At 33.3% G+C, this 13,987-nt stretch overlaps 1 protein-coding gene across 1 annotated transcript in view; it reads right to left on the bottom strand.

Moving 5' to 3' along the window:
• Nucleotides 1–13,987, bottom strand: part of dysf (neuronal PAS domain protein dysfusion) — a 375,458-nt gene that overhangs the window by 233,846 nt on the left and 127,625 nt on the right. Inside the window, exon 3 of the mRNA XM_072546055.1 lies at nucleotides 11,536–11,717. Coding sequence (XP_072402156.1) covers nucleotides 11,536–11,717 — 182 coding nt within the window. The remainder of the gene's footprint in view (nucleotides 1–11,535; nucleotides 11,718–13,987) is intronic.

The raw sequence follows: 13,987 nt of genomic DNA, 5'->3' as shown, positions 1-13,987 counted from the left end.
TTGATTGACTTAATATTCCAAAGTTCAATTTCAATAAACAATGGGTAATTTCAGCAGTTGAATCCAAAGCCGAATATATGCGTGATTTAATGCCACTCATTGTCATACTTCTTCGATTGTTTACAAAAAACGTGTCCCTTTCCCTGACATTCTGTACCGTTTAACGCATCGTGAGAAAACTCTTGATGTTTCTGATTATATTTATTACGTTCAAGTTGAATTAAAAATCAGTCGTTAATTAAGTCAATTACCATATTAGTCGTTTTGTGCCTATTCCACTTTTTAAGGACATGAATAGAAAATCTCTCGAACAATTTATTCAACAGTTCTAAATGGGCTAATTTATATTCGTTTTTCAAACATTTTCTGGTCTTTTTTATAGTTATTGTTGTTTTAACGGCATTATATGTTCAATCAGTCGCACGCTCCTGTCGTTTAAACGAGGTGGTCGGACGCATAAAGGCGACAGCTTTAATAGCACGGGCGCCCCTTAAATAAAAATCACATTTAATTAGTTCCCATTCTTCTACAGAAACGCCACTCAATAAAAGAAATTACTAAATAACCTTAAGGAATTTTTTATATGCAACTTTTTTATACTACATTGGTTCACAAACATTCCGTATATTTTTCTTTTTTACTTGAGTACTTTCTTTTTTACTCTTTTCATAGTCCCCAAGGCGCAATGATTCCCCCACAGTTATTGATAATAGGGTTCGTGGTGGGAAGGAAGGTTCTGTTTGCTTTATATATAGGGTGAGTTTTTAGTGCTACATTGGTCGATAATTCCGTTATTGTTCAGAATATCCAAAAAAGTTATTTAGACAAAAATGTAAGCAATGAAATTCTTCAGGCTTAGAAATATGCCGATTTATACAGGGTGGTTAATAACTACGTTGTAAAGCAAATATACATTTTTTTTAATAGGACACACTGTATATTTCTTTTGACAAAAGAACCCATTCCATATATTATAGCTGCAATGAAAGCCAACACATACATGGAGTGGGATTTATTGTAAACCAAAGAATAAAACGCCTTATTAATTATTGACTTTAAAGCCTACAGTCAAAGAATGTGTTGTTTGCGCTTAAAAGAAAAATTCTTTAATTACAGATTGATCAATGCTCATGCCCCAACTGTGGACAAACCAGAGGAAATAAAAGAACAGTTCTCGAAAACCTAGAGCAAGCTTACAGAAGATGTTCCAGAAATGACTTAAGATTGTATTAGGTGACATAAATGCAAGAATAGGACGAGAGCGAGTTTTCATGCCCACTATAGGAAACAGGAGAAAATCCACATTTTCAAACTGTCGGTAATATGGTTAAAAACAAATTACCATATACTAACGCATATGGTAAATTGTTTTTAAGTTCAAAGAAATACACTTATTGTTAATTGTTCACAAAGTACAGAAAACGCTTAAAATAACAAATTTCTTTGAACCATTTATTTAAATGATTGGCGATGTACACTCCATACAATAGCTTTGATTTATAACGGTGCATTTGTTCCACAAACCCCTGGGCCCATCCAAGAATATTTGCCAGAGGGTTTTGCCCATATATAGGAAAACGGAGAGATCGAAACGAGGCATGAGTGCACATCTCCAGTTTCACGTGGACGCATCCGTCCCTCGCATCACGACGCGCCTATGCCAATTTTCTACCCTGTCATTTAGCACAATTTGTGGTATCGCTAAGATAGCGGTAAGTGAAACTTTAAAATGGACAAGACCACAGAATCTATAAATAGTGAGAGGCAGAAAAGATCCAGTTTCGTCCAGATAAAATGTTTCGTCCAGATAAAAAATATTATTGCCTTCTCTTCACAATTTTTTGAATCCTTAAACAAATTATTTCTTCTTTTTTTATAAGCACTGATTTTTTATCGTGATATTACCAAACATGCAAAAATTTGCAATATTTTTTTCCTGTTATGTTTGGCAAAGTTTCGTCACTATTAATTTCCGCTAAAAATTTGTCAAAATTGGGTGTCTTATTCTAAAAATACAATCAATGCACTTTTCTTCTAATTGTTTGTTTTACAATACCGTCTATTTCCTAATTTCTGTGCTTCTGTAATGATTTCTTGATTGTGTTATTTCAAAAATCTATAAATCGTCGTTTCTTCAACTTGGTGATGGTTGAACACCTAAAAACTATATTACTCCGAACAGTAGAATCAGTACTCCGAACTCTCTTATCGAGTAAGATCCTACCCTCCTAAATAATGACTTTGTCTAGGCAGAACTCAACCTATTCCAACCTTAGCGTGTTGACGTGGTGGTTTTGTGGTCACCTCAGATGTGTCCTGCATATCTTTACATACACAGAAACCCCAATTTTGACAATAATAACAATAAATAAAGATAAAAACTACAGAGTATGTAATGGAATGATCAATGTTGAGCCTAGTTCTAAGAAATTGCATTCTAAATACAAAAATCTGAAGAAGAACTGGAGTACAAGTTCATGTGAAAGGAATAACTGCTTTAACGCAGAATTGGGCTGAATATGTTGTAAGAATGGATGATAATAATAACAATCATAGGACCTAGCATCACCTCATATGGAAAAGAAAGATAGGAAACGAAAATATAGTGAGAGTAGTGAAATCACAACGCTTGAAATGGATAGGGCACATTGTGATAAGACCGGCAAACAAGTTCAATGAAACGAAGAAGCAAAGAAAGACCGAGAACAATATGTGATGACATATGATAAAAAACATGATGAAAAAGAGATAAACGTCATGAAAATAGAACAATGAAAAAAATATGAAGAAATGGAGAAAGATAAGGAATTCAATTGGGATTCATAATCAATTGGAAAACAAGACGACAAGAAGAAAGCGTACACCATAATCCTGTGGGATTGAACGCCGACGATGAGATAATTACTACTAGTATACCTATCAGAAGATAAATAAACACAAAATAGTTATATTATAATATTTTTGAGCAATATTAGTTGTTTGTATATCATACCAGACCTTTATGTACATTGTAAGTAACCTTGTACATTGAGAAATTCTGCGCACCATTACCTAACTCGGTATTTTAATGTATCAGTGTAACTGGTACTATTTACCGTCTCTCATTTTCTTTAATACCCTTCGTGAGACCTTCTAGGCATGTAATAATACTTGTTTCAAAATCCGCTGAAAAAATAAGTGAGTGCAATATGGCATTCGTCTCTTTACGTTGGTTCTGATACGATGATAACCATCCTTTAGCATGATTTCTATAACTGTATTGTTTGTGCAAGGTTTGGATACCAGGGTTTTGTATTTTTACGGATCCTTTTAACATGTTTGTGTAATTTGTTGTGTATTCCTTTTTATTGCATATAGTATCCAATTATACAGGGTGTTCCAACAAGAAAGTCGACCAAGATAAATTTATATAAATTATGTCGAAGTTAAGACCGTTAGGGGGTGCCGTTAATTTTTTTCAACCTATGAGTGTATTTAGTTAGTTATAACAGCCTTGCTCTCAGTAAAGAACTTCTGATAAAAAAACTTTCGTAACAGGAAAGTTAATATTAAACAGAAAAGGAAACATGACAGATGTTATAAACACAAAATTGAGGGGAAGTTCTAACTAAATATGCTGATGGAGTCGCAATAGGAAAGTGGCGTGACAAGAGAGAAATATATTTTATTTCTACAGAATTTAGCGGTGAAATGATTAGTCTACAGAAAAAGAGAAGACAGATGATCGAAAAGTCGAATGCTATTGTGCAGTATAACAAATACATGTCAGGGATTAATCGCAAAGATCAATGTCATATTATGTCAGTGAACAGAAAACGATTAGATGGTACAAAAAACTTCGCATTCATATAATGTCAACGATGTTACTAAAGAGTTTCCATTTATTCAACAAACCCTCTATTAACAAAAATCTCTCCTATTACGATTTTCGGCATGACATAAAGATTTTTCTATCAGAAGTTGAGGACAAATCTGCCGATGTAGAAAAAAATAATCTTCAGAGCTCTACTACTCACTTTCCGGAAAAGTACCATTCTGATTCCAAGGAAGACAAATGAGGAAAAGATGTAGCGTGTGCTGTGAAAATAATATACCTAAAAACGCTCTATTTTTTATGCTTTGTGTCCCGATAAGCCTGGGTTTTGCCTTGAAGACTGCTTCAGACTATTTCATACTATCAATTAAAACATTTTTCATGGTTTTTTAAATATGTTGTTGTTTAATATGCAATATAAGTTTATATGATTGATGTATGTTGTTTTTAGTTCTAAATTTAGATTGTAATATTGGTTTAGTTACATGACTCAACTGTTGAGTCATCGGCTTATATGTGTGGATACATTTTCAAAGGCCTATGACTTAACTGGTGGGTCAAGGTTCAAAATACTGTTTGACTATATGCTTCAAAATATATATAATTATTATAATTTTTATTGGTTTTTATCTCCATATTAATAATACACTAGTACCGGTTTTTCCGATACTCTCAACATTCTTATCGGCATTGAACGTGTTAAGAATAAATTTTATAAATAAAGGATACTTATTCCTGAAGAGTTTAGTCTGAATTTCTTGATATTATCACAATCAATGTCGTAGATCTCTGTAAGATAAAAGGTTTCTACTGTCCTGGAATTATGAATGGATTATAAAAAACTGTTTTGAATTGTTTTATCTGACAGTTATGTCATAAGCAGATCTGAGCCGATAAAAGCACAAGATGTATCTGAAATATCTTGGCAAAAAATTTCTTGATATTGATTTTATGACTGCTTCACAAAATTTTTACAAAAACTGTTTTTTGGTGTAGATTCTGACGTAATATTTTAAATCTACCTGTCACGTGGACTTTCTAATAGGTAATTAGTTTTCCTTCTGTATTTATTTCAATGTCGTCCTCAGTTTAGGTTTTTTATTTATTTTGTTCAGTATATTCTGCCTTTTGCCTGCACGTTTCAATCAGACAAGGGAATAAACCATGTGACTTCTGAAGATTCGCAGATATACATGTATAGAGTATAGAGTGTATAAATGAACAGGGCTGGATTATAGAGTGCACAAATTGTACAGATGTATAAAAAACTTTGCAGAATCATGGAAAAAGGGAAGTTTATATAATTAATTAAGGTCAAAGTTACATTCATATACTGAACCAGTAGTAAAAAGATATTTTAGGTACAGTTAAAGTGGCAACAACGTTTCAACGGAGCCAAGGATACTATATTTACAGATAAACAATACAAAAACCGAGTATTAGCCATATTTGTATAGAATCCTACAGGAGTTTAGACTTGGAGTGAGCATGAAAAAGAAAAGACTAGTAGCATAGACAAGAATAAGAAGAAATACACTCAAAATAAACGTAACAGGTTCATTTTTACCAAAATTTGAGGTGTATTTTTTTATTTTTAGTTTAATTTTAATAATTTTTTGGACAACCTCTAAGCAAAATGACTTGCTGTTGTAACATACATTTACAGCCTTTTGGTTAAGTGCATTTTTGACTTATGTGTGTCCCAAAATTTACGCAAGATTTGAATTTTCCGCCATTTGTGTAGTAAAGAGCGTTAATACTCTACTGTGTGAATTATTGCAAACATGAAATAAAAAAATATTTTTATGTATTGTGTTCACAACATATAGATCCAACATATGAAAAAAAAATCGTTTATACCATTTTCTTGATCTTAGATGGATTCTGTAAAGCCCCAGCATCGAGTCTAATAAGTCCACTCCTCCCTAAAAGTCATAAATGTCATCCAATTAATAGCAATATTGAATCATCTGTTAAAATTTTTATGACACTTCTGGTTTTAAAATAATTTCATATAAATACAATTATTATTATAACTGGACTAAAACGGATATAGAAACTCTTCAGCAAAAAGTACGAACACACCTCACAAAGGCACAAAAAACACCATCTTCGAAGTGCAGTAGAAAGAACGACAATAACGCGGTATTTAAGAGGAGGAGGACTTATGGATAAAAGCGAGCAATTAGAAAAACAGATTGCTAATTTAGGAACTTATTTTCATGTGCAGGCGGAGACGTCTACTCTTCATTGCGCGGTTTGTGCAGTAGTTGACACAACACCGATCAAACTGAGAGAACAAGAAATGCACATAAACCATCTTACTAAGAACGAAAAAATGCGCATCTGGATGGGTAAACCTCTGCACGGGCGACATCCGAATGAAGTCAGTCAAGACTATGTCGACAATGTAACGTTGAACTATTGGTTGACATCAGGAAAGATGTTCCCTGAAACAGAAGGTTCATTACTTGCCATTCAAGATCAGGTTATACCAACCAAAAATTACCTAAAATATATCATCAAAGACCCTTAGGTCCAAAACGACAAATGCCGATATGGATGTCAAGCCCAAAAAACTATCCAACATCTTAAAGGGGGCTGCCAGGCATTTGCTGCAACTGAATATGAGGAACGGCATGACTTAGTAGGGAAGATCCTCCATCAAGATATAGCTTTTAAACTGGGACTTCTACAAACAAATCATCTCCCATATTATCAATACGTACCTGAGAGTATGCTTGAGAATAACAACTACAAGCTATACTGGGATCGCACTGTGTTCACAGACCAAACTGTAGCACATAATAGACCAGATCTCGTGCTACTTAATTGATGTGGCGATAACTAACAACAATAATCTGCGTGTTGAGTACAACGAAAAGATCGTCAAGTACAAAGATCTGGAAGTACAAATAATTAGACAATGGAGAATGGAAAGTACCCAGACGATACCTATTATTCTTTCTACCACTGGAGTCATTCCGAAAAACCTCCTAGAAAACATAAAAAAGCTGGATCTAAATGAACATCTATATAAGATCATTCAGAAAGCTGTGCTACTTTCGACGTCTAGATGGGTGCGAAAATTTTTGGGAGATACACCGACGTACCAAGTCACCTAGGACTCGATAACATGGAAAGAGTCCCACCAGAGCTCCATCCTTTTGATACCTTAGGTATCTGGGATGAGTGAATTAATAACGGTTTTACCAATAATTATCATAATTTATGTAGCAAGAAAATTCGATATGAGTGGCAGATTGACGAACGCGAGCGTCAGCGAGCGTGAGGAACCACGAGTAGATTGAATTTTTATTCCAACCTAGTAAAAAACTGTATTTTCTTAACAACAAGAAAATATAGATCAAAACAGGATCACTCTAAATAAAACAAATTATTTATTCCAATAATAATATTGTGCTGAATTTCAGGCTACCTTAAGGGAGGAGCAGCAGAAAAAATTGAAGGTTGGGGAAAAGTTTACTAACGCATTAGATTCAGTAGTTGAAGAAATTAATTGTTTTTATACATTTATTGAAGTGTCTACCTTCCGGTACGTTCTATATACACCACTTGAAGGTGGTACTCTCCGGACACGTTTTTGTGCAATATTTGGGAGAATAAAGAACTGCCCGAGATCTTTTCACTTGGAGGTACAAAAAAATCGATTCCGGTCCTGCATATGATTCTTATTTTTATTTTATTCTTCCGAAAGGCCAATAATGCCCTCGTAAATGACTTAACAACGGTCATCTGGCGTTTATAAAATGTCATCTGTCATAGGACTTAACCATTGTAATTAGTAAAATGTCAGCGACATTATCACCGAATGAGTTAAGTCATTAAAGGATTTGTGAAAATTTTATTGCGACGACTTCTTGAAGGTTTCAAGACAGATTTACAACACATGGTTTTTCATAATAATCAGTCTATTATATTTTAAAATGAATTTAAGTGCAGTTTAGCCATGAATGTATTGAAAATAAAAAATCGTTAATAGGGAGAAAAAGTTTGAAGTAAAACGCAATATTAAAATTGATTTAAGACTCAGTGAATGAAAAGTTCGAAGGAAAAAGATCATGATCTATACAGCAAATAACCTAATACCAACTCATCAATTTAGGTTTAATAAAAGTTTTCAACAGTCGACCAGTTTTGACCAGGTAAATGGAAACAAAGAAAGAGCTCTTAAATTAGTTCATAAGCAAAGAAATAAAGCTAGAAGCAGGAATCATCAAAAAAGAGCTCTCACAGTTATAAATTACTTTCACCAAAATTTAAGAAGTATACCGTAGATGAAGTAGCAAAAGAATGTGGACTTACGTGATGACATTACCACCTTAACATTAACCTAATTTGGGTTCAAATAAAGTGATATGAAGAAAAAACTCCATATGATAATATAAGAAAAAATATAACCAATTAATGCTTGTATTATTTTTTGCTTTTAACAGTCCTGTATAAAGACTTTTGTAATCTTCTTACATAAAACTGTGCTTTCTCTGTATTATATTACGGAGGACTCTGAAATTAACTACAGTTGTAGTTAATTTCAGAGCCCTCCGTAATATATTGGTTGGCATATGTTTAATTTGTTACATCTTACACAAAGCTCTGTGTTTCGCTATTCATTTTTTAAAACTTCTCTCTGTCTGACCTATATTTGAATAAATACCATAAGTAATCTGATATACTCTTTAACTTTGGTTTCCATCATTTCTATCTATTTTTTGTATATTTATCCAAACAGAGGAAGTTTGAAGATTTTAAACTTTTTGGGGAAAAGAAACATAAAAACAAAAAATTCTTGTTGTTCTATTTATCAATCAAATGTAATATAGTGATTGTAACTACGTCTGCCACCGTGTTTGTACAGGAATAATATTAGGATTGACTCCTTTCTATCCAGGATATGGAACCTAAAATATTAGCTATTTAATCATGCTAATATTGGTAAATGGATTTTATCACCAATATCAACATTTTTTACCTCTAGTTTACTCATCTAACAGCTTTGTTCGAAATAAAAGCAATATTTCATCTGGAATAACGATGTCACAGCCTAGAGCGTAAATATTTTATAATAATTACAGCATAATTTAAAGTTTTTGAATTCAATGGATAGGTACGAAACCACTTGACATATAATTTAAGTATTTGTATGTATTTATACTGTTTTAGGCTTAATAATTTAACTACTAATGGAAATTATTAAACGTTCGTATACATTGTTGATTACAGCTGTGATGGTATGGTACGATATATCGGGATTTACTGTTGAATATCATTTGAATCAGTGGCGTGTGGTATTCCTAACGCTAAGAAACTATTAGTTATCCAGTTTACCAAATTTATTAAATTGTTAAAGCGATTGACAATGAGTTAGCGTCTTTAAATCGCTTTTCCGTTGTTTAACATATTTTTATTATTAGAAAAACAATGATCTCCTCCTCTGTAATACCTTTTTCTCTAAGATGACGGCCACTTAGTCTGTGAGTTGAGCACGACCGAGTACAAGATAAGGACGACCCAGCTACAGGTACCCAGACAATACCCACGTTTCATAAGTATTCTCTCCGCACGCAGGGATCTTCAAATCTTCCGTTCTTTAGCTTTTCTTTCATTCTCGCGGCAAAAAAATAAACTAGTAATACAGATAAGAAATCATGTTAAAGCACATCAAGAACCAACTAAAGTGCAGCCAGCAAGAACAAGGTGTAAGTATCTGTTGTAGTAAGGATTCGACTTAAACGAGACTACAGTAGGCACTAAAAGCTGTGTGAAAAGGTCTACGAGGTCAAAGGACCAGTTTATGTACTATCTGCAAATCATTGATAATATACAGATCCATAGTACATGATAAAACTGTCATTCTGCAGGTCTTCTAACATCTATTTATCTAATTAGCCTTCTTCGGTCCATCTTTGAACATAGGCCTCCCCAATACTTTTCCATTCTTCTCTGTCTGTCGTTACACCGAGTAGAGCCCACGTGCTTCTTGATATCATCTGCCCATCTCATTTGGGGCCTTCCTCTGCTTCGTTTATATTTCCATGGTCTCCAACTTGCTCTATTTCATCTTGTCCGATCCTCATTGTGATGTCTTCATCTGTATGTCTTCTAACATAGCATAGTAAATTGAATTGAGTGCTAACATTTGTTAGTAAGCTTTTTGTGGATAATACTGCTATCCAACTGTGGCTGCGAAGGTTCGCTAAGAACGGACAATCTGATGTTTTATGATAGACATTTTTGGTTGTCTGATAATATTCCTGCATTTCTTGAACGTGATGGATCTATCCTTTATTTAAAATTGTCTGTAATAGCTAGAATAAAAGAAGAAACAATTTTCAAAGAATTGATAAACACCGAAGCTGGTACAAAAAGAAAAAAAGAACGCCCCGAATTTAAGCCCCGGACAACCCCTATTTTAAGATCGAAAAAAAAAACAAATTTTTATCTCAGTCGTGTTTTCTACATTGAACTTATTGGATGGTGCATATTTTCCACATTGGACCTATAATTGCTTCATATAATAGTCCATCTCATTTATGGTCGACTTATTGATCTTTTGGAAGTATACTTTGTGGTAAGGAAGTGACTATACAGGAGATCCAATATCTACAACCCTGTTCACCTTTACTTTGGAATCTGCTTTGGTTACTGCTTTTGAACTTTACATCAAATTGCACAGTTGCAAGAAATAGAACCAAAAATATAAATTTTGCGCCTTCAGATAAACCAAACAAAAGCAAAATATTTTGAAATGAGAGCTTAGAAAGTAGAGACTGATGAAGAAATAGAGTTGACTATTAAAAACAACAGAGAATACTGCTTAGGAAATCTGTTACAGTACTAAACACAATGATCAAGTGAAAAATGATACAAAGGAAAATAAAAATGAGAAATTACAATATAGTTGTGCAACCATCATTGAATTATGGTAGTGAATGATGGAACAATGGGTACTGAAAATATTACTCAAAATATATGGCGGAATAAAGAACAATGATAAGGTTTAAAAAAAAAAGAACTAACAAAAAAGTCATAGACCTCTATAAACAGCCAACTACAAATATTATACAAAAGATAAAACTGCAGAAAAAGAGATAATTGGGACATGTTTATCGAATGCTTTCAAGTAGATATGCAAAAAAAGTATTTATTGGGGGGAAAGCGGTAGATGACGAAGAGAAAAACCAGAAATAAATGCTCTGAAGAGGTGAAAACTGATCTATGGTTCCTAGGAAAGCCATTGGCAGAAGAAAAAAAGAAGTGGAAGAAAATAGTAATGAAAATAGAAGCCATAAGCCTTCAAGCATGAAGACTTGATATATGCAATTATATACCCGTCTATTAGAATCCGGTAGGAATCTATGGAGGAGTATCACCAAGCCGCAAGCTCTTATCTCTTGGCGTACTGTTCCACCATAGACCGACTAGACACCAAAGTATTCTAGTCTAAGCAGCAGATTCATTTATAATTTCTAATTCATTCGAACGTACTCACACTAGAGCATTTCGCTTTAGCGAAATGCGAGTCGACCGCCTGTCCCGCTTGGTCATCTCACCGACTATACGTATATAAATTTAATTTTAAAAATATAAGTTTTTAAGGAACCGCGCCACCAGAAAATTTACTTCTGGAAGGAGGAAGTGTTTCAAATGTTAACATGAATTGTTCCACCACTGGATTAAAGCATGCAAAGTATACATACCTTGTTGAAAATAATTAGCCTTTCTGACGTAAACACACACAAGTGCCATAAGTTGTAGTTGAGAAAGTCGTTGCCTCGTCGATGGCGGTAATGGCAATAATTCACGTAAATTTGCTATTTCTGCATTAATTAGATCCCTCCTCAATTTGCTGGCTCCTTTTGTTGATTTATTGGCATCGAACCTATAAAGAAAAAATTACCATGTAATTATCATCGGTAATACGAAAAAGTTATTGAAGATGATATATCTGTGTTTTGGGCGTTTATGTTGAAATCACCATCGGTTTTAAGATATACGGATACGGACAAACCGCAAGTATGATGTACGGGATGTTGAATTTTTAATTACAGATTTTACAAATATATTTGGATTTCATAATTGTCAGAAGAACAACACACTAACTTATAAAACACAGGTTTTATTTGTTTCTATTTGTTTCGTTCAATGATGAACTTATATTGAGTTGGAGTAAAAAAAAACAATGTTTTCTTTCAAACCTTAAACATTTTGTTCATTTAAATCTTTGAAAAAGAGGTCTTTGAGGGTTTTGCCCTTTTGCTTCAATATCCCCTCAATCGCATTACCCCAAGTCTCTTAAGGTCCTCCTAATGTTCGCCACACCACACACACACACACACACACACACACGCACTTGGTAAATCATTTATATAGGTATATCAAGAATAGCAGAGGTCCCAAAACTGATCCTGTGGTACTCCGATTGAAACAGGTAAAGGATTAGATTCTTGAGTATTAAATGCAACAATCCGTGTTCTTCCTGTAAGATATCATTTTAAAAAGTCGTGTAAGGTACTCCTTATTCCATAGTACTCCAATTTTATCAATAGTATTTGAATATCACACATTAATCCATTAGTAGGTTCACCTGCATCAAGACCGTGAAAAATATGTTCTGTTACTTCTAATAAAGCTTTAGTTGTTGAGTATTTTTTTCCAAAACCAAATTGAGAGCTAGATATAATTGATTTGTTATACGATCTTTAATTAAGATTTCAAAAATTTTACTTATTATTGGTACTATGGTAATAGGTCTGTAATTGTTTGGAGCATTTTTATTTCCTTTTTTATGAAGTGAAATTACTTTTGATATTTTGAATACATCAAGCCAGTAACCCTCGTTAATACATTTGTTAAATATTATTGTGAGTGGTTCAATAATTATTATATCTAGAGATGCCTTAATAATTTTACTGTTAAAACCATAGTAGTCAACACATGAGGATTTTTTTAATGTGTGTAAGCATTCTTTCACATCAGATGCTACTATTGGAGCCATAAAGAACGAACTCGACCTTCTAGGTAGCCTGTTAAGATAGTAGTTTATATCATGCTCAGAGTTTCCTATTGATTTCGATATAATATCTGCTATATTCGTTAAGTATTGGCTAATCTCTTCTGGTGTTAAGTTCAGATTGGACGTAGTTACTTCGTTATAGGTTTCTTTTTTAACAATACTCCATATTGTCTTACTTTTGTTAGTGGATTTGTTTATTATGTTAGCGCATAAGCAGTACGTTTTTCAGCTTTTATTGCTTGCTTGTATTTCTTTCCCATTTGAAAATATTTAATCCAATTGTCAGCAGTAGTGTATATTAAAATAAAAAACGATAACACTGGGAGATATCCTTTATTTCAGTGAGGACGCAAATAAAACTTGGGTGCTTCGTACTAGTACTAAGTACTTTTTTATTAAAAGTCTAATAGTCCAAGATCCCAGAGCGATCAGACATAACTTATTTTCACACAGATGAAACCTTAGAGTCTCAGTAGCGTCTCGCGTGCTTTGAACACCTGCGCATTTATGAAACTTGCTGAGTGACACCTGGGCAGGTACCAGGTGAGAAAGGTAACTAAAAATAAGAGCTATTTAACTTCAATTTACATAACTGATTTTTATACATATTTTGTAGAATATTATTTTGAAAATACTGTAGTAAGTGTCAGACACTTGTTATGGTCCAGAACTTTTGTCAGACGCTTTAAAGCTCCACTAAAATTAAATGAACTTTACTTACTTTTACATGTCTGATTGTTAAATATGTTATTAATGGTACTATAATAAAGTTGTATTTAATCAGTCAGACAAATTAGAATGACCAAACATCCCTCAAACACAAAAATTAGTTAACTAGAGGTATGAGCGCGAGAATGCTGTGCGCATGAGCCTCAGAGTAAACAATTCAAATTCATTAAGAATACTTACTGTTTTCGATCCGATTAAATATTTTTGCATCTCTATTTTAATATGATGAACTCTAGCATTAAGATAAATATTAAAGTAAATTAATGTATTGATATTTGGGATAATTAATTAATTCGGAGCACTTTGGTTTCATAAGAAATTATATTTACTTTATTGTAAAAAAGATACTAGTTAGGATAATTAAAAAAAAATAATTTTTGTAAAAAATCTTCAACTGGGATTGATTG

The sequence above is a fragment of the Diabrotica undecimpunctata genome, chromosome 10 (assembly GCF_040954645.1).
Source record: "Diabrotica undecimpunctata isolate CICGRU chromosome 10, icDiaUnde3, whole genome shotgun sequence".
Taxonomy (NCBI): domain Eukaryota; kingdom Metazoa; phylum Arthropoda; class Insecta; order Coleoptera; family Chrysomelidae; genus Diabrotica; species Diabrotica undecimpunctata.
This window is presented reverse-complemented; position numbering and strand designations above follow the sequence as displayed.